Source organism: Theobroma cacao, chromosome 4 (assembly GCF_053813885.1).
Source record: "Theobroma cacao isolate CCN51 chromosome 4, ASM5381388v1, whole genome shotgun sequence".
In the NCBI taxonomy this organism is placed as follows: domain Eukaryota; kingdom Viridiplantae; phylum Streptophyta; class Magnoliopsida; order Malvales; family Malvaceae; genus Theobroma; species Theobroma cacao.
The window spans coordinates 33,492,156-33,513,871 of NC_142642.1; the positions used below are offsets into that span (position 1 = coordinate 33,492,156).

Consider the following 21,716-nt stretch of genomic DNA (forward strand, 5'->3'; position numbering starts at 1 on the left):
ATCATGATTATGCAAATTCTTATGAAAACTTTTAATTCTTTCTTTCAGAAATAATGTTGATTTGACCCTTCCTAGGCCATTATTCTTTTTAACAATTTCTTCTGGCTTTTCCTCACCGCCACTAACTAAGTGCTTTCCCACGTGACATCTATTTCAAAAGTCTACTTTTCCATAATATAATTAAGAACTAATTAATTACTTAATGAATAAGAGTTCCACTTTGTGTATAACAATGCAATTATTTCAAAAGTGATACTTTTATTTCATGAATTTTGCTTCATTGCTTATCAGGGTTTACACAAGTTTACGGAGATCGTAATTCTTCTTTGTAATTTGCTTTTGTAAATATAAAAGGTTTAACAGACAAACTACTTAGTCAACAATTTCATATAGCTTCGCATTCTTTTCCCAAATAAATTAATATTTGGAAAATAGAATAAGAAAAATTAAATTTGCACATTTTGTTGGGTGAGATTGTTACAATTTTGAACTAAACTAAGTATCATGCATTTTAAAATTAATAAAACATGTTTAATCGAGAAAAAGAAAATAACTATTTCATATTCTTTCTTTATTTTTTATGATATTATTTGTTTTACAGAATGATCATTCCAAAAATAGTCAAAATGGTTATTAAGGATTTTTCTCTCAAAATGAATATTTTACTTGAGCTGAAATAACTAAAAAAAAAAAAATAATTAAACAAAAATATCCTTAATCAATATCACAAATTAAAATCCTATATAAGATAAGTCTTACTTTCATTTTCTTTAATTTTTTTCTTTCTCTCTACTTATCTACTTATATCCTTCTCTCTAAATTTTTTCCACTATCGAAGGCAGTGATAGCATCAGCACTTTCACGACCAGAAGTAATTTTTTATCTTAATTTAAAAAGTAATTTACTTATTATTTGGATTCATTTTAATTGAAAGTCATAAGTCCTAATTATTTTTTTTCCTGTTTTTGAAAGAAATATTAGTAAATTTAATTGGGTAGTTTGTAATAGACATTAATAAGTACCTAAAAAAAGAGAAAACAGAGGGAGAGATATATGCAAGCGAAGGGTGATACATTATGGGATATTTCCGTAAATATAGGTCTTGTAAGGGCTTCAATGAAATTACGAGTCTGCCGGATCGAACAGAGCAATGCCTGTCTTTATAGAGAAAAAAAAAACAAAAAAAGGGGGTTCAAAGACAGAGCAAAAGGGTAGCTGTGAAGTGAGTTCACTGTACGGTTAGCTGGTTTCTTTCTTTGAGATCAAAGACTCGAAAAGGCCATTTTAATGAGTTAATCTTTACCGGAAATGGAAGGGCAGGCCGCCAAACAAGCGCTTCTCCTTTTCTTTTTCCTTTTTCTTCACTCTCTCCTCTTCGATTGCGCTCTCTCCGAAATCTTCTTCGAAGAACGCTTCGAAGGTAAAAAAGAAAAAGAAGTACAAATGCTTATGATTTTTAATCCTTTATTTCTTTTTATAACGAAGAGATTAAATCAAATATCATTGAATTGTTTTCGTCTGTTTTATCTTCTATTATAGCTTTTTTTTTTTTGGTGATAGAAGAAGTTTCTAGAATTTTCGTGGATTAATTTGTTTCTTTGCAAACTAGTGAAGAACTTCTGCTTTCTTCTTTTAGGATTTGGTAACAGAAAAATTGTAGCTAAATTAAACAGAAAGATTTAGCTGGTAGTGATATAAAAGGAAGGTTCTGGAAGTTTTGGTCAATTATTACTAGTAGTTAACTAGTTATCAATGAATGAATGCTCAATGCGGTGTTATTGAATTATTTGGGGTAAAATGTGATTGCTTATGAATGTAAATGTTTTGTTTTTCTTTTCTTTTATTATTCTTATATTGGAATTTGGAGACAGATGGGTGGAAGAGCAGATGGGTATTATCAGATTGGAAAAGGAGTGAGGGAAAAGCCGGCACCTTCAAGCACACTGCAGGCAAGTGGTCCGGCGATCCTGATGATAAAGGTATAATTTTCTCAGCATGCATTATGTACATATGTAGGCATATGTTACAGTATTTTTGCTTGGTTGAACATTTTAGAGATTTAAGTTCTGAGAAATAAAAAACATTAATGGATTAATGAAGCCTAGTAATTAAGATAAAAGATGCACCTTTGCTGGATCATGCATCTGCTTCTTTCTCCTGCGTTTTAGCATATTGTGTTTCTCTTTAGTGTTACGGACTGTCTAAATAGAATTTTGTGGAGTGTTCTAGACTTAATAGTGAGGTTTTGACTTCTAAAAGGGTATTAAGTTGGGAGTGAAACTCAGAGCGTTACTGTGATGCCATGCCAATTAAAAAAACGATAGCTTGCTGTTAATTATGTCTTGAATCACTTATTTTTTGCAAATTTGATGGCAAGTCTTTAACTTTAATGAAATAGGATATAAACTGTACCTATTTTATGAAGATGGTTGTACTATTAATGATACAACAGTTTTTGGTTCCCGTTGTTGTTCCCATCCAGCTATTTTCTTGTCTCTAATTTTACTCCTAATCGTAAACTGTTGGCTATACAAAAACTTGATCTCTAGACTAGCAGAAATCATGAATAATAGAAGTTGTGAAAAATTTGTGAACTTGGATGACCTTTCATGATGATTACATCTGGTTATGTAAGTCTGTTGGCTGATGGGTGAATTTACAGCTGCTAGGCGTGCCAACTTTGAACGCTTAAAGTTGAACAGAGCTGTTTATTTGTAAGAGATTAAAGCAATTAAATGATTTCATAAATTGACTGTGTTCTATTGGAAATTTTTTTTTTCAAATTGTATGCTTTTTCATTAGACATAGCCAGCAATTGTCACTTGTTCAGACAGATTTATGTTTGACTAATTGGGTGTAAAATAAGAATGTTGAAAAACCAGTAAATGGAACCCAGTTACTGAATGGGAGCAACTGGGCCTATATTAAAATTGGCTGCAAATATCCCTTACTACACAGGCAAAAACTTTTTCAGTCCTTTTTGCTAATTTGAAAGGCTAAACCAATTGGAGTCTTTTTTTGTATCTATTATATGTGGCAAAGTACTGCTGACTGTTGCTCTTGTTTATTTTCTTGGAAATTTTGCAGGTATTCAGACATATAATGATGCCAAACATTATGCTATCTCTGCTAAGATACCAGAGTTCAGCAACAAGAACAGAACTCTAGTGGTTCAGTATTCTATTAAGTTGGAACAAGACATTGAATGTGGTGGTGGTTACATTAAGCTTCTCTCTGGTTATGTAAACCAGAAGAAATTTGGTGGTGACACGCCTTACAGGTCTGGCAAGTTGTTTAATCATATAATTTTTTTGCCAGTGACAAATTTTATACTTCACATCTTAGATAATCTACATGCAAAATTTGAGAGGGTGTTGGTAACGAAACCTTTGTTGGCCTAATTAATTTGTTTTTTGGTCTTTTGCTTTTATACAGTCTTAACTTTTGAAAGTTGACTGGATATTTATTGGTTTCCTTCCTGCCAGTTTGACCTCAAAAGTTCCTTGTTTCTGATCAATTCGGTGATGTGATAATTTTAGGGTTATGACTATTAGTTTATTTATTTAGTTGGGCTTGAATAGACCTTTCATAGTCACACGGGTATAACACTTACAGAGGCTGATGGGCCAGAGTTGGTGCTTCAAATCTTTACGAAAGGAAGAAAAGAAAATGACTCTTTCTGTGTTCTCTGACAGATTGAATGTGAATTATTACTCTGGTCAAACTTGTGACATACAAATGTAGTCCCTTGTCTTAAATTGAATGTTAACTTTTTACGAGGAAATTAAGAAAAACGCTTCGACTTTAGGTTTTTGTAGTAACATTTTAAAATTTTTCATAATGGAAATGCTCAACTGTCAGACTTCTTCAATTTTGAAATTATTATGACTTGAGACAAAAGAGAACTGACCTTAAAGTTGACTAAAATTATAGTCCTTGCCATTGAATCTATCAAACTGCCATTTGGATTGAGAATTTCTAACATTTTTCACTGCCTTTTTTCTATGGTATTGTTGTTCTATACTTTTTATTGCCAAAAAGTTGAATTTTTTTTTAAAAATTAATATGGAATGTTAAAAAAAAAAAAAGTAAGAGTTGTAGATGTTTAAAAAAATGAAAGAGGACATAGTTTCAGGACATCAGAAAAAGGAAAGATCGACATCTAACTTGGGATGGGGGGAGTGTTACTTTGGAAGGAACTCTTTCCCATTTTCTCTTCCTCCCCCCTATCTCCTATTGGCCCAGAGGCATGGTGAGTGAGGAGAGCAAAAGATGGCAAAAAGATGAGAAATCAGCTTTTTCGGCTAAGGGGGATAATGATACCTTGATCCACTCAGACTTGCTGAATCAATGTTACATATAGAATTTATTGCACTACACTCTTCTTGTGATAGGAAAGGGTGAGAAATAAGTATTTGAGCTATATATACATAGGGTGACCATGTCTAGATGAATGTTTTAAAATGCATGATGTTCAGGTATGATAGTGGTCATTTTTGTGAGAACTAATAGATTGGAAGAGTAGGTAAAGCCGTAAGGGTGTGAAGGTTGGATGAAATGACTGAGATAGTTAGTTATCGACAACATAAAATGCAGACTGCTCACCTGCAATTTGGTTTTTCAAAGTATTTCAAAGATGGGTGGAGGATATAAAGCAACATAGAAGTTGACTTACTAAGGAAAAATGATATATAAAAGACCTGTTATTTTATATCAAAGCCATGTGTGTTGCTTTTATCTGTATATTTTTGGTATTGCAGATCATTTTGTGGTTTTAGATTGCATCGTTTACCTGTCTTGTTGGACACGTTTGCATTTGTTATTGAGAAGTATGTTGTTATAGATAGCTAAAACCAATTTAAGACTTGTTTCATATTACTTTAAACACTAGCTGATTGGTCTTTTCCTGTGGTGCAGTGTGATGTTTGGACCAGATATTTGTGGCTCACAGACCAAAAAGCTCCATCTTATACTATCTTACCACGGGCAGAATTATCCTATTAAAAAGGATTTACAATGTGAAACAGACAAGCTAACTCACTTTTACACATTTATTCTAAGGCCTGATGCCTCATATAGCATCCTCGTTGATAATAGAGAGAGAGAATCCGGAAGCATGTATACTGATTGGGAAATCCTTCCTCCACGGAAAATCAAGGATGTTAAAGCCAAAAGGGTAGGACCCAAAGAATCAAAATAGGTGTTCATGGACACCCAGGAATTATGATATCTGATACGATGCATCAATACTCTACCTGTATTTTTTAAATCTAATCTTAAGAAGTTATATATTCAGAAGACCTTGAAGAAGCATTTATTTGTATGTGTTACTATCTGGAAAGATCAGAGTCTCTCATTGTTTTTGTAATTTGCTGGTATGTTGTAGTCTAATTACCTGCCTTGCCCCCAAATAATTTACACTCACTTTCATTCTTGTTACAGCCTGCAGACTGGGATGATAGAGAATACATTGACGATCCTAATGATGTCAAACCAGAGGTAGCATGTTCTGCGTGTCTCTTCAGAATTTGATGTCTGAAACAATCATGTGATTTACTATGACCTAAACACTTCTACTATGTGGTTATTTGTAGGGATATGATTCAATTCCTGCTGAGATTCCAGATAGAAAGGCAAAAGAGGTTTGCACCAATTATCTAATGCCCAAAAGTCTTATTTTCAAATCCCAAACAGTTTGAAGACAGATATAATTTGGACCCTTTTCATATTCTTTCTTTTGTTTAAACATTATGCCTCTCTATCAATCATGTGTCCACCCTTTTTTCCCTTGCATAATTAAGCTCTAATTCTGGTAGTTGTTATGCTTTCAATGAGAAGAAGTATCCATTCTTTACATGCTTTGACTTTGTTCTTATAGCCTGATGACTGGGACGAAGAACTGGATGGTATTTGGAAGCCACCTAAGATCCCAAATCCAGCATACAAAGGACCCTGGAAGCGCAAGGTGCTTTCAAGCTACCAATAGTAAATAGAAAGCAAAATCTCTGCTGCAGTTCTAACTTTTGCACATTGTCTCTCCTGCAGAAAATCAAGAACCCCAACTATAAGGGAAAATGGAAAACTCCATGGATTGATAACCCTGGTATGTCTTTTCCAGTAGATGTCAGTGGCTTGATGGTAAAATTACACAATTGAAACTGTAGCATGAGTAGCTGACTTAACTTGTCAGAAATGCTTGAACATAGTCTTGAAGTAGTCACTGAGCCATAGTCCGAACTCCAAACTACAGTTTGCAAATTTAAACATTGACCTGTTAAAGATTGAAAAAAGTAATTTTTGAATTCTTTTCTAAAGAGAGAGAGAATGAGGGAAAAAAGGCCTCCAAGTTTCATTGTAGACATTTCTGTTATGCTTTTCAATTCAGTTTGATTTACTCATGCATTTCTTATCTTTGCCTGTCTTCAATCCCATGTAAATATACAATGTCAAATTTCCGTATTCATTGTTGCTTCCTTTTTCTGTCCTTCTCTAGAGTTTGAGGATGATCCGGACCTTTATGTGCTGAAACCAATAAAATATGTGGGTATTGAAGTCTGGCAGGTAAGCATCATGCATTTCTTCATATTCTTCTAGAGGTTGAAGATAGGACTTTTCCTTTCAGGAACAAAAGAAATAATCCTATAGTTCCAAAAGTGATCGCCTGCAATCATATTTCTTTTGTAAATAGAGTTTGTTACATGGCATATTAACGAGGTCAACAATATATCTATTTTAGCACTCAACACATTAACTTCTTGTTCTAAACTAAATAGGGTAGGATACATGGATTTTTTTCCCTTCATTCCACCCAATGTATGGTCATGCTCTTTGTAATTATCAGACTGCGATCTTTACCTTGCTTTAACCAGTGTTATTGACATATGCTTATGGGGATTACTTTTCTCAGGAGTTAATTTGTTTAGTCAGCATTGTCCCTGTATCCAAATGTACCTAAGAAGACTATGATACCAGTGCTATTGACATATGCTTTAATGGAATGAATTTCATATTTCAGGTAAAGGCTGGTTCCGTTTTTGACAACATATTGATTTGTGATGACCCGCAATATGCAAGACAAGTTGTAGAAGATATCTGGGCCAAGAATAGGGAGGTGAGCTGTTACCTTTCAGACTTTATACATTTGTTAATTTAAGTGCCATAGATAATTAATTTGCATGTAAAATTTCAGGCTGAAAAGGAGGCCTTTGAAGAAGCAGAGAAAGAAAGAAAAGCTCGGGAAGAGGAGGTTGTTAGCCTGATAATTTGATTTCTCTTGAGGCTTTGAATATGGAATCAGCTGTACTCTTTCTGAATATTTATTGAAGTCTTTGAATGGCTATTTGTGCAGGAAGCTCAAAGAGCAAGGGAGGGGGGTGAAAAGAGGAGAAGAGAGAGGGACCATCGATATGGAGACAGGAGGCACCGAAGAAGGGTATTTTACTTTTCATCTTTGTTTATTTTTCTCTAAAACTGTGTTCTTTTTTAATCTTTGGGAATTTATTTAATCAACATAATGGCAATGGCCCCATGCATGATCATTGTGCAAGATGTTTGTGGGAAGTGTAGAGTTTTAATCATAATAAGCCAAGTCTAAGTTGCCTGTGGCGCTTATTGTAAGTTGCAAAAATTTCTTGACAGATTGTGATTGTTAGTGAGATTTAATGGGTTCTAATTGCGTGTATATGTCCCATTGAATTGGAAGAAGCATTTGTAGGTTGCTTAGAAAGATAGGGACAACAGATGCAATCACGAGTTAGTTTGAAGAGTGTGAGATTGTTATAAAGCATGAGTTTAAGTTTAACGTGGGGTTTTTTTTTTTCTTGGCAGCACGATCCCCGTGATTATTTGGATGATTACCATGTAAGTGCATTTACCTTTTTGTACCCTTTCAATAAATTTCTTTTATGTGACCATTTTTTTCCTTTTTGTTGAGCTTTTCTTCAAATAAATCAATTAATACAGTTGTGGTAAAAGTTGCTGTCTAATTCATTCAATGCCGTGAGTAAACCACCATTAGGGTTAAGGAAAGTCCTTCCCTTTCCCTAGCATAGATTATTCCTCTAAACTCATCTTAAGAAAGTACTTCTCCTTGTATGATTTGTAGTTGCTTAGTTGATCTATTTGTTTCCAAATTATAGGAACTATTAAGAAATATGTTACATCTAAGTTTTTGGCGATCATAGATTTTTCATTTCTTTTATTAAGTTTTTCGAACTATGCTAATACGAAATCTGATTTCCATTTGTAATGGCGTCAGACTTTTCTCAAGAATGGGACCACATTATTATTAGGCACAAGGGGAAAAGATGGAAGATAATACCACATCTGGTTTCTAATATTATTTTGAGATCTAAGTTTGGCCAGGATGAATTATTGATCCTCTTTTACTTTGTTTCTTTTGAAACATTTTCTTAATACTGACTAGTCTTGAAACTCCAATAGCTTGTAGAACTTTGGCCCCTCTTGGCTCTTTGGATGAAACCATAGTTCTGCCTTTTGTTCAATGATTTCTTCTTGTGCATGAACTAGCACCAAAAAGAGTATTCGACCCTAACTAAAAAGCGTTCCAACCAGACTCCTAACTCCATTCTTCTTTGTGTCCCCTGCAGGATGAACTATGAGGTGTCTGCTGCTATTTCACAAATTTTATGATTCACTTGAATGGAAAAAAAAGAAAAAAAAAGAAAGAAAAGTAAAGCAATGCTGCCACCTTGAGAGAAGCAGCATTGGTTTCTCTGTCTGAAGCATGTCCGGTCCCGGTTGTTGTATAATTGTTGTTGTAACATTATTGTTGCACTAATATGAAATCCCAAAGCTGAAAAAATCTGGAGCTGGAATGAATGATGCAGTCTTATGCTTTGCATCAGCATTCAACTAATAAATACTGATTTGTAAGCAGTCTGTTACTCTGGCTTTTGCACTATTAAACTGCCCTGTTCCGTTGTCAATCCTAATGCACTTATATTATAAATATCATCCATAATTTATTTCATCTCATTTATGTTATTGTTGTTACATCTCAATCTTATCTCACCTTTTTACTTTTAACTTTTTTTCATAAAAAAAGAGATCATGTATTTTAATTAGCGAGTGAAATGTTTTTATTTGTTTAAGTAAATAACTAGGGATGACATGGAAAATTGTTGTAACAGGTGACATATTTAACACATTGCTTAACAGTTTCTATTAAAGCAAGGACTTAATTAAGAATGATTGGAACATCAATTAAGAGAATGAAAGTGTCAATTCGCTTAATTTAACTAGAAAATGGATTTTAGTTCGAACTTTTCAACTTTATTGGTTGATTTATTATTTTTTACTTTCATATTACTAATTGATTTTTTTTACAATAATTTTTTTTTAAGCAGGCAAATATATATTCTCCCAAATTACTTATTTTTGGGATTTTTTTATGTCATAGAGTGATATTGTTTTTTCGTTCATTTCACATATGCATGAGGATTGAAATGAACCAATTGAAATGTTAAGGGTGACACTGAGATTTCATGAAAATGCTAGGTACTAAATTCTCATTTAAAATTTTTAGCACTCGAAAAAACACTGAAAGGGCAATAAAAGATGAAAAAAGGTATAATAAATAAATAAGATGGGGAGACCATTTCAATTAGTGGTGGGTGAAGCTAACAATGTCCCACAAAAGAGTAACAGCAATCATGACACCAACATGGCCCAACCTCACTTCCACGTGTGATTCCAACAACGGCTCTAGCGCCTACAAATCCTCACCCACCAGTAACTTTACCATCACAGCTAAAATGGTCCAAATTAATTTGAAATAAATAAACGCGTCTCCTACTCCTAGCACTCTCTATCTGTGTGTCGAGGCGTTGAGAAATAAAGGAGGGAAAATATAAAATGAGAAATAAAATAAAAAAAAATAAAATAAAATATTTTCCTTCTTCTTTTTTTTTGAAAATTTGTAAAATTAATTTATCATTTTTTCCCCTGTTCCCTAAAAAATAAAAATGTTTTATTTCAATTTTCTTTCTTTTTTTAATTCTTTCTTTTAAAATTAATATGTGATTTTCTTTTTTATTTTCTCTCCCCCACACAAACACTAAAAGGAAAAACACACATTATTGAGTGACAGCCCACAAATGCACACTCTTTCTCTCTCCAAAAAGAGAAAGCTTTCTCTAAAAAAGGAGAGCCCATTTTAGAGAGAGAAAGTGTTATGCAAATGCTCTCTAAGGCTTCATCTGCAATGGCCTCCTTTCCTTGTTCCAGGGTTTGCTCATTTCTTTTTTTTCCATCTCTTTTTATGTATTTTCTCGTCTGTTTTTTTTTGCCTTGCCAAGTTTGCTTTTGCTTCTGTGAATTTGTATGTTTTCTTTGGAGAAATGGAAATATAATGGTAAAGATCTGATTTTATTTTTTTTCTTGTACCCATTTGAGGAAAATGACAATTCTTGCTGTGGTTAATTGAGGGAATGGTTCTTTTTGTTTTGTTATTTACTTATTAATTTTTACTCCCTCTTCCCCTGGCGTAGAGTTTGTTTAGTTTTTGCTTAACGGGAAGTCTGGGCTTTGGCTTTAGTGATACATCATTTGCTTTATAACTATCTTTTCGTACTCTTCCTTTTTCTCTGAAATTGAGTCATATACTTTTGTGTAGTTTTGCCTTGAAAGAACAATTGAAACTTTTATTGAGAAAGATTGCAAAATATTTTGTCACCACATGTTGATATGAATTTTTCCTTTCCTACTCGGTGCAGATGAGATGTTTTTTGGTGTGGGATTATCGGTTGGTTGTTGAGAGTTTCATTTTCAGAATTGCATGTAATGAATCATTCCCTGCGTATCATAAAACAAAGTCTTGATGACATGAACTTGTGGCTCAGTCTATGCTTTTGATCATATTGCATGTAGATATCAATGCTCTGAGATTGTTTCCTGTAGAAGATTGCTATGTATTCATTAAGAGAACATTTACGGTTTACAATCTCAATATAATTCCAAATCTTTATATGTAATTTTGTATTTTTATTTGCTATAGAGCTTCTTAAAATCTGTTAATTGTTAGTCCGGGACTTATTTTCTGAGTATATGTTGATTTATGGTATTTAAGTTTGAAGACATGCTTTTCCAATGTTTTAGGTGAGGAGTGGGCTTTGTGTGTGGCCAGGAATGAGGCAACTCTGCATTAGAAAGGGTCTCGTGTATGGCTTTATGCGCTTATTATCGACACCCTTCAAAACCTTGCGTGGAGCTAGTCGATCTCTTAGGGTTGCAGAGTTTTGCAGTGTTTCCAACATGTCTTCCTCATTACAGATTGAATTGGTGAGCTGATTTCTTTGTCTTTCTCTGTTTTGAATGTGTGGTTTTAATCATTTTTTTAATCACTCTTTATTGGCTTTCTTTTGTTAACTCATAATTTTTGTTTGATATCATTTTTACCTTGGTGGTGCCATCCTATGGTTCGTTTTAATGTTGGATGTTCTGCTATTGTTAATAAAAATGCAATGAAACTTGGCTTTTATGGTTGAAGGTGCCCTTGTTCACATTTTTTTTGGGAAACGGGGAAGGGGGTGATAACACACTAGAGCCCCTAGAACTATTAAGAAACCTCTTTTAACTCGTTAAACTTTTACTTTGAAAATTGATCCTTGTACTATTTATTAGGTTCAGTGTCTTCATCCTTGCAAATTTTGTAAAATAATAAGCAGATATTAATTTGAATAGCGATACATCATATTTAAGGTATTTAGTCACTCATAAACTTATTTCAAATAATTAAATAGATATTAGAGTTCAAATGTTGAAAAGACAATATGCAAAACATCAAATTTTATGTATCTGTTCTCTTATTAATTGTTTTTAAATTGTTAAAGACAATTTTAGTTGGAATAGTGAAAAGACAATTTGCAAAGATGAAATTCAAGGTAGTTAATCTCTTAACTTCCTCAAAAATTTCATTCAATGACTATTTTTGTTTAATCAATCAAGCAAACCTGTGAGATAATGAGATTCAAACTTAAAAATAGGTCAAGAATTTTATCCCCCAAGTTAAAAGCTTAAGGGTCTAGAGTAAATTTGGTAATAGTACAATGAGTTATTGTGTATGTATGATTGCTATTTTCTTTTATTAGACATTTGAAGGATAGAAGGACGCTTTCCAATCTACTATTATGTAGCTGAATTATTAAACAAAATGATATAATCTATGATGTACAGAAGGAATGTTTTCCAATCTAAGGATGAGTTTAAGTTAGTTGTGGTCATTGGCAGTACCCAATACATCACACAAACAGAATATTGTGCATAAATTCAATAAAAAATTGTGAAGACCATGGACAAGAAAATTCTAAATGTTGAAGTCATGAAACGTATAGCCAGGGCCTTATTCCACTTTTATGTGAGGGGATTTTTAAATATAGAGGAGGTATGGTATGCGGCCCTAGTTGATGTCAAATATATGGTCTAGTTATAGCTATTGTCACATGTTTTGCCCAGAATTCACAAAATAAGGCATTCAAGATCTTGTTTAGCATCTCCTGCCACTTTTGAATCACTTATTACGTAGTTGTGGTGCGAAGAAACAGACTGAGTTATGCAGCCTAGAATTTTTGTGCAGAGAATTTCTGTGGTGTTTGACTCAGCTGTCACGTTTTAACTAGCTGGTGTTGCAGCAGATACTATGTGCACCGTCTTCTTGTTGCAGGAAGCCAAGTCTTGAAATTGTACCGGAAATTTTCAAGTCAATGCAGTAAATGTGGAAGCATCATGCTTTCATCTTCCCCCATTTGAGTGGTGTCGATAGGCCTGTGCAGAAGTTGCCTGATAACTTTAACAACTAAGAGCTATAATTTCCAAAAAAGAGCTGCAAGGAATTATACTTGCGTTCTTTGAGGAACAAAGACCCTGAAATGTATTACTTTTAATGTTTGAGCTGAAAGAATAATATTGAATTGCATGCTCGCTTTCCTAGATTCTCCTAGAATAGCTTTATACAAGCTTATAACTTGCAGAAAAAGAAAAGTTTTTCGATTTATTATTTTTGAAGGTTATAATAACTGAAAATTTCATGCACATTACCCATATAGATATGAATCTTTCATTAACTGTTTTCATTTTCAGGTACCATGTCTCAGTGACAACTATGCATATCTTTTACATGATGTGGACACAGGCACAGTTGGAGTTGTTGATCCCTCAGAAGCTGTGCCTATTGTTGATGCTTTAAGTAGGAAAAACCGGAATTTGAATTATATATTGAATACCCACCACCATCATGATCACACTGGTGGGAATGCGGAGTTAAAAGCAAGGTTTGGCGCTAAGGTATGAATATGTCATCTCCTGGCAACTTTTCTGTCACCTTTTGACATATGAGACTGTTAATTGCCTCTCAAATGATTGACTTATAAATTGAGTAACTATCTCTAGTCTAATAAAGCCTCTGCATCTTGCCTTTAGTGGTGGGAATTAATCATACGCTGGGATATTCTTTGTTTGATTGTTAGTTTGTAATGCATGTTGAGGTGGAGTTGAGGAATGCTAGCTCTTCTTTTTCCCTTGTTAAATAAAATTTCTACATTTTCATGGATTGATTTTTTTTTTTCCTGGAAACGATTTTGTGATGACTGTTGTAGGTTTTTGACCTTGTGATGGACTCATCACATGAAAAGACAGGAGGATCAGGCAAAAAATTTTTCTAATAAGAATTAATGATTTTAAAAACTGAGGTTGTAGATTTTGCTTTCAAGAAAAGCAGCGTGTTGTGTGAGATTATTTCCTAGTAAAGTAGGGACTGGCATCAGGGTGAGAAGTCACAGCAGCCGTTTCACTGGTGTGATTACCAATTGTAAAGGGTGTATAGAACTCATCTTTCTAAAGATGAGAAAATTTGTGGACTGGAGCTTATAAGCATGCTTTTCTTACTTTTTAACTTCTTGCTTATGACCATGTGCAAAATTTGCATCTGCAGGAAATTTGTGAGAACATTATAAGGGTATACCATTCATTTTGTTAAGTTTGAAGAATTGAAATATGCTGATTAATGTTCTGCCTGGTTTGCTTAAATTGTGCTTTGAAAGTGTTCTTTTTATGGTTCAATGGTATCCAAGGTTTGGTAATAGGATTGCAATGCATCTGGGTAATTCTGCAAGATTGAGTTCTTTATACCACATTTGAGGCTCTGTAACTTATTGGCTGTATAAAAAAAAAAAAAGAATCTCTGTAATTCAAATGCCTTCTTTTCCTCAAGGTGTAACATTCTTGAAAAGAAATGTTCAAACAATAGTTGCCAAGGGAAAAATTAAATGGCTGTAACATATTCCTACATGTTGAAGCTTACTTCAATTTGATGCAGGAAATGGATCTTGGAACAGCTCAGTATCCTACTTGATCTTTTTTTAACCGTTGGCAATATGAGGCTGAGAATTTGGATTACATAAAATAAGGAAATAAGAAAGGAGTGGGGGAGCTGGATGGAAGTTAAAAAAATCGAAAGGTCGGGGTAGGTTTTACTGTGAGTGTTGTCATCATACCAAATTATAATCAATGTGGTTTATGCTCCATACAAGATCATGACTCCAAAGTTTGAACTTACAGAATTTGCAATGGTTGGCAAATTATAGTTGAAAAAATTAAGTTTATCCATGCAGAAACGAGTATGCTTTGGATTATCATGTTCAGAGAATTTATATTGAAGACTTGAAAAAACCTTGTGTATCATTTTTGTCAGTTATTCATAGCTTTACATTTTTGTTTTTGTATCAAGGTATTTGGGGTTATGTTTGAAAGATTATATATATGTGTATAGAAACATTCTTGTTCATAAATCTGTTCAGTTTTGTGATGCATGCAAGCTTTTGCAAAGTTTTACATTGTGTAACCAAAAAAGAAAGTTTTTACACTGTTCTTGTTTCCATGTAGGTGATTGGTTCAGGAATAGACAAGGATAGGATACCTGGAATTGATATAGCGCTAAATGATGGGGACAAGTGGATGTTTGCTGGTCATGAGGTGCATGTCATCAAAACTCCTGGTCATACCCGAGGTTAGATTTCATTACTCAATTTCATTGGTGAAATCACATGACTTAGAAACTTTTGATCATTTCAAAATTCAATAAAAGAACACTTGAATGTGGAAAAGTCATGATTGTGGTTCTGCATTTTCTCGTACCTTGTACTTTAAAACATTTTATTCCCCTTTCTTTTTGTTTAGGAAATTGAAATTTGTTGCATGCAGGCCATATTAGCTTCTATTTCCCTGGTTCTGGAGCCATATTTACTGGAGATACTTTGTTCAGCTTATCATGCGGCAAGCTTTTTGAAGGAACCCCTGAGCAGGTAATTTCGACTTCTGCCTTTTATGATATTTTAGTTGACACCCTAAGTTCAACTACTTCACCTCTTTTAATCTAGCTAAGAAGTTCAACTAGTTACTAAAAGATTAAAATATTAACAGATGTAAATAGGCTACTATGTCTGGGAGAAAAAAGTTGAAGTATTTTTTCTTGTTATTATGCTTTGACCTTAGTCATCATTTTGGGAGAAAAGAGTTGAAGTATTAGCTGCAGAGTTATTTTTCTGTGAAGTAGTAGTTCAATCATCTGCATGGAGGTTTGCCTTATAATTCCACTGGAAATGTAGTGCATGAGAATATTTTAACTGAAATTGTAGATGTGGTTTGGTTGTTAAAAGTAACTTGGTCCTTGATGGTTCTTTTTTTTTTGCATGTGTTCTTACTATTTTGAACATTAGTTGCCTCCAAGTATACTAATTGAAGATTCATGAAGTTAATTTCATGCCAAATAATTGTGTATTTCTGGTAGTATATATCATGATCCTTTATTATCTGGAAAATCTTCTTCGTTGTTCTTGATACATATTTTAACAGCTGATTTCTGTCCAACAGATGCTTTCATCCCTTCAGAGGATCATGTCTCTGCCTGATGATACAAATATATATTGCGGTCATGAATATACTTTGGTTAGTCATATTTATCTTTTGGACCCAACCACCTAATTTTCTTCAGCTCAGATTTCTGAAAGGCATTAATCATGTGTGCACCCATTTTGGCAGAGTAATTCAAAATTTGCATTATCTATAGAACCCAAGAATGAGGTGCTCCAGGCTTATGCAGCCCACGTAGCCCACCAGCGCAACAAGGGATTGCCTACGGTAATTTCTGGGATTTTCTTGTTTTGTTAACTAATTTGTAGGGCCTTTTTGGAGGTTTAATTGTCAAAATTGTGCTGGTGAGTGTTATTATTATTAGTATTATTTTTGGTAATTCATCTGTGATTAGATAATGAAATTGTCACAAGTGAGCCTGATTTGTTTGAGCTAAGGGGCATTCTTTGCTGTAATTTTTTTATTTTTTATTTTAAATTTCAGTATGCATAGACTTAATGGCTTTTTTAAACTAACTCTGTTTGTATCAGTGCAGTGATCTGCTTGTCTATTTGAATGATTTAAAGTTCTTAGATCATATGGTTTTGTTTTTTCTCATCTGCAATGTGGGACTATATGTTGGTTCAACTCTAACCTAGTTATATTAGGTGGTTTAGATAGAGTATAATCTCCATTTTGTGACTTTGGTATGAGCTATTTTTGCTTTATGATTTTGGTTGTGTAGTGTACATCACATGTCTTGATTCAACAATTTATGAAAGAGCACTGGGCTGTGGCTTGACTCAATCCCCTCTATTCCTTTTGCCCGATGCTGCTGCATTTTAATCTAAATTTTCCATGATAATTTGACGATCAATGTGCTGTTTCACTGTCAGATTCCAACTACACTAAAGATGGAGAAGGCATGCAATCCATTCCTTCGCACATCTAGTGCTGAGATCAGGCAGGCATTAGGTATTCCAGACACCGCGAGTGAGGCAGAGGCCTTGGGTGTTATCCGGCGAGGAAAAGATAATTTCTAGGATTAGTTAATACTCAGATTCCTGTTTGTGTATAGGTGATTTTAGCTCTTCCATATGTGAAATAAACACCACCAGTGTTTTACCATGTCTATATATTCTTTTGAATATGTCAAAGTTCTTACCAAATTTGAGTATATTTCAAAGCTAATTTGAACAAATTATTTGCTTATCTACTAGACAACTTTTTTCATTTTAGACTAGAATGAAGTGAAAGGAACTTTCTTCATTTGAGAAACACCTCAAAGAACTCAAACCAAAGAAGCCCTAGTAATCAGTAGAGATTAAGCCAAAAAACTTGGCATTAACTTGGGATGATAAGAGTGGCAAAAGGAGAATGAAGAGAATTGTAGGCATTATTGTGGGGGAAAAAACAAGCCAAAAATGATTGCATTATGTTGGGTCTGTAATGTATTTACTGGGTTTGGTACCCATGAAGAAGGAAAGGCATTATTTTGGATCTGTTATGGCAGTATCTTTTCGGTCGTATGTCAAAACATGACAAGTAACTAAGCAAAGGGCAACGCAGCCAAGAGATGGTTGACTTTGGCGGTCTTCCATGATAACTTTCCAATAGAACACCGAAGATTATCTTTGACATCAGACTATAAATTAACATATATAGTTTAAATATTAGGTAGTTTTTGATGTACAATAATGGTTACCAACCTTTTTTCGATCCAAATATAAGATATTAGGTAATATATTACAGGTAACAATGATATTTGACGCTGAGGGGATTTATATTTGGGGTTTTGAATAAAGACAGAATTTTTCATTTTTCTTTTTCATATTGAAAGGGTCACAAGAATGAGAAGTGTTTAGCTTCTTAGTACTGAAAGCTCAGCGGAACCCACTGCGATCTTGAATTTGATAATTTGATGAACTTTCGTTAGGTCTTATTGTCTTCGACAATCCTCTTGATAAAGATATGCTTTTAGTGATTCATCGGTGTCTAATGCTCGATATGTAGTTAAGATTTAATGCTGTAGTTAAGTTTGTGGAGACCTGGGTTGGTAATGCAGTCAGCGTTGGTGTATGGAGAAGAGGTGGGACCGGTTGCTGAATGGAGGCTGGCAGTGCTTCACAGAAGAGATCTATGACACCGTGAACATAAGTTTCATCGAATCTTTCTCTACCAAATAAAATAATATTCAAAACTTATAGCTTCATAATTATTTACAAATTATATGCAGAATCTGCAAGTAAAAGTAAAACGATGAGAAACAAGCGACGGATTCAAGCATTGTTGATGATTTAATGGTGCTTGGCGACCTTCAACAGTTGCTCGAACCTCTCGGATGTGCAAGCGATCGTAATCGGCCCATCAATCTTGGTATCAAGATCATCATCTTGCGATCGCATGAGCAGTTCTTGAAACGCTGGAGAAGAAAGATACCTAATCGGTACTTCGTACCTCTTTGCCTTTTCGCCCACGTACATCGCTACGTAACCTCTTCGAGCTTGAACGGCTGTGGTGTCCTCAGCCTCCGCCAGCCGACCGTAGGGAGGCTTGGGCTTGCTACGACCAAGCTTTTTGACTAGCGAACCCATTTTGGATGCTGAATACATTGCAGAATCTGAATGAACTTGCCTTGATTTTCAAGGCTTTAACGGTAGGTTATGGAATTCTGAACAATTGAAGAGAGGAGGGAGGGTTAGCTCTGGTTTATATCGACAGGACTTCTCTCGACGGCTGCTAATACTTTCCTGGTTAGGAGATGATTTTTAGAATTGAAAGCATGCTTCAACTCTATCAAATTTTTGGGATACGCGTCAGTACTCGATTGGTTGTTTGGGCTTCACGGTAAGTGCCATATTAGAGTCAGAAGGGTGCTTATCATTTGCTTTTGAGTTGAACCGTGTCAGCAAAACACTCTTGATGTCTCAAAAATTTAAACTATATTTGTTTCTGTTATTTAAGTAAAGTTTATTATTAAAATATATAAAAAGTATTTTTAAATTTTTTAATATATTTTAAAATTAAAATTTTAATTAAAAATATTATAATATAATAATATTTTTAGATCCGATCAAAATCTAAAAGTTTTTAAAGTGAGTCTAAAATACAAGTTTAAAGCTTAATTCATGAACACTTCCACCTAATAAAAGGTAACATATATTACCATTTCATGATTTAAAGATTTTTATTAACTCCTTAAATTATCATTTTGCAAAAAAAAATGAGGGTTTTGTTTGCACTCAAAAAATAAGTTTAAAATGATTTGTGAAAAACAAACAACAAACCACATGGCCATTAAATCATGAAAAAAAGATCTTGGTAGAAACTTTAGAGGTTTATTTAATATTTTCTGAACATATATGAAAATATTAACATCTTTTTGTGAAAATTACTTTAGTTTTTATCTTTGTTCACTATTATTGCAATTTATTTTATTTTATTAGAATGTATTTTAAATTAAGATTATGAATTTCAAACGAAGGTAATAGACTAGCTATCACATAAACATGAAATTTCATAAAAACACTGACAGAAAAAACATTTCATTATTTATAGAGATCATTAATAACATTTTAAACTGTAAATAACTACATATCAAAATGCTATGCACCCCAAGCTTTAGGTATAATTTACTCAATAATAATAACATTGCATGGTGAACAAAATTTTCTTACTTTAAAACTCTGCTAACAGAGCAATGTTGGACATCAAGTCTTTACCTTGGAGTAACTAGTTGGCATCAGCCCCAATCCCCAAGACATTTAGAGCATTCCTAATTATCTTTTCTAGAGCAGCCACTGATTCTCTGCGCATTGCTTGCTTCTTCCCCTGAAAAGATCGCTGAAAGAATTATAAGGAATACAAAGTAATATCAATACTTTTAGTGACAAAAAGGGCCCAAATGCAGAAGGAATCAACAATTGAAAAGTTTCACATTTGTATCCAAATTTGAGGAAAATGACAATATGGGTTCATAAAAAATGGGACCCTTTTATTTCATCCTAAGAATGGTTGAGGTTGAAAACAGTGATTAATGATTCCATATGCTCAGGACCACTGATTCAAATCTAACTATTACCTCATATCAAATCGAATCTTAACCATCAAAATTTATGTGGAACAACATACTTCCCTTATGAATATACTAAAAAGAAACATTTTGAAGCTCCATAGACAACACTTACAAATGGATAAAATCAATCATCTTAAAACCCCACACCTTGCAAGTATGTAGCAGATCATTGATGGTTTTCAATGGGTCGGATAGTGCAGCCAAAACAGTTGGTGTGTGGAGATCATCAGACATGGAAACCGAAAAGTCATTATGGAACTTGTTGATGGCATTTGAAGTCTCAGGTGGAATATAGACTCCTGAAGCCTTGTGTCATGCTGGCTTAGAACACTTTCACAATCTTGTAGTGTCTGCAGCCAATTGAATCACATCATAATTGGGGATTTATAATTGGGGTTTTGAATAAAGACAGAATTTTTCATTTTGCTTTCTCATATTGAATGAGAGGTGTTTGACTTTTTATTACAAAGCTTAAGTAAAACCTTCATGACTCTTATACCAATGATAAGAGATCAATGTCGGAAATCGAATAAATCAGGAATTTGTAATCCATAACATTAAGTGTATATGAAAGTATTTTAATTAATTTTAAACCTTCAAATGCCCTCTTGGTAATACAATCTAATCAAGACTTTGGATCCTCTACATCATAAATTAACTCATGAAATTGATTACCAACTACAGTAAATTAACTGACACAATGATGTAATTCATAAAAGTCAAAAGAATTTGATAATTTAAAATTGCTAGCAGTCATTATCATTAATGAAATCTACTAACTAGAGATTTGCTTGGGGTTAATATTAATCATCAAGGGGTGAATTAAATGGTTACATATTTTGATAACCTTCGTTTAAGTTTTAATGTCTTTGACAATCTTTTTGATAATAGAATTAAAGTTATTCTTTTGGTGATTCATCGATATCTTTTTTATATCTATTTAAGATTTAATTTTATTTTTCCTTATACCTAAAAGAATAGCAGTAGTTAAGCTCGTGGAGATTTGGGTTTCTAATGCAGTCAACGTTGATGCATGGAGAAGAGGTGCTGCCGGTTGCTGAATGGAGGCTCGCAGTGCTTCGCAGAAGAGATATATGACACCATGAACATACGTTTCGTAGAATCATTCGCCAGCAAACAAAATTTTCAACACCTATAGCTTCATAAATATTTGCAAATTATGCAGAACCTGCAGCAGGTCAAAGAAAACAATGAGAAGCAAATTAATGCCGAATTCAAACATTGTTAATTCCTGTTAAAAGTTAATCCATTAAACTGTTACAACCCCTAAATATCTGTGATTAAGTTATCAACCAAACAATTAATCAGAATAAATATATACTTGAGTCAATTCTAGTTCTTGGTATGGTAAAAGCTACTGCATGTGCAATCAATGGATGGAACATATATCTAAACAGGCGGAGATACATATCAGACAAGCAAATAAATCAACCAAACGGCCAAAAAAAATAAAAAGTAAAGAAGAGAGAGGCATCAAATTTACGTGGAAAAACCCTTCCAAACGAAGGAAAAAAACCACGGGGCAAAGCAAAAAGAGATCTACTATTACGTAAATGAGTACAAAGATTATGACCTTAAGTTTTGCATAAACTTTAAACACTGATCATCAAATACTTTATGAATGATTTCACTCCAATAGCTAACCACCAGAAAGTCTGATCATGCAACAAGATCAAACCATCATCTCCTGTATCTTTTTCTTGGCTCTTCTTCTTGTGGGGTTGCATGATTGGTCCTTCAAGATTTAATGGCGCTT

At 33.7% G+C, this 21,716-nt stretch overlaps 2 protein-coding genes across 2 annotated transcripts; both read left to right on the forward strand.

The window, feature by feature from the left end:
• Positions 1 to 1,171: 1,171 nt before the first annotated feature.
• On the forward strand, positions 1,172 to 8,697 carry LOC18602442 (calreticulin-3). Its single transcript, XM_018119421.2, has 14 exons — positions 1,172 to 1,420; positions 1,872 to 1,979; positions 3,088 to 3,280; positions 4,918 to 5,176; positions 5,443 to 5,499; positions 5,595 to 5,642; positions 5,879 to 5,965; positions 6,046 to 6,103; positions 6,494 to 6,561; positions 7,016 to 7,111; positions 7,190 to 7,246; positions 7,349 to 7,432; positions 7,828 to 7,860; positions 8,610 to 8,697. The coding sequence occupies exons 1-14, from the start codon at positions 1,309 to 1,311 to the stop codon at positions 8,619 to 8,621; spliced, it is 1,272 nt and encodes a 423-aa protein (XP_017974910.1). The 5' UTR covers positions 1,172 to 1,308; the 3' UTR covers positions 8,622 to 8,697.
• A 1,392-nt stretch (positions 8,698 to 10,089) lies between these two features.
• Positions 10,090 to 17,076, forward strand: LOC18602443 (putative hydroxyacylglutathione hydrolase 2, chloroplastic). The gene is made up of 8 exons (XM_007033826.3): positions 10,090 to 10,249; positions 11,119 to 11,301; positions 13,099 to 13,302; positions 14,899 to 15,022; positions 15,217 to 15,317; positions 15,886 to 15,960; positions 16,054 to 16,152; positions 16,761 to 17,076. The coding sequence occupies exons 1-8, from the start codon at positions 10,196 to 10,198 to the stop codon at positions 16,905 to 16,907; spliced, it is 987 nt and encodes a 328-aa protein (XP_007033888.1). The 5' UTR covers positions 10,090 to 10,195; the 3' UTR covers positions 16,908 to 17,076.
• The last annotated feature ends 4,640 nt before the right edge of the window (positions 17,077 to 21,716 follow it).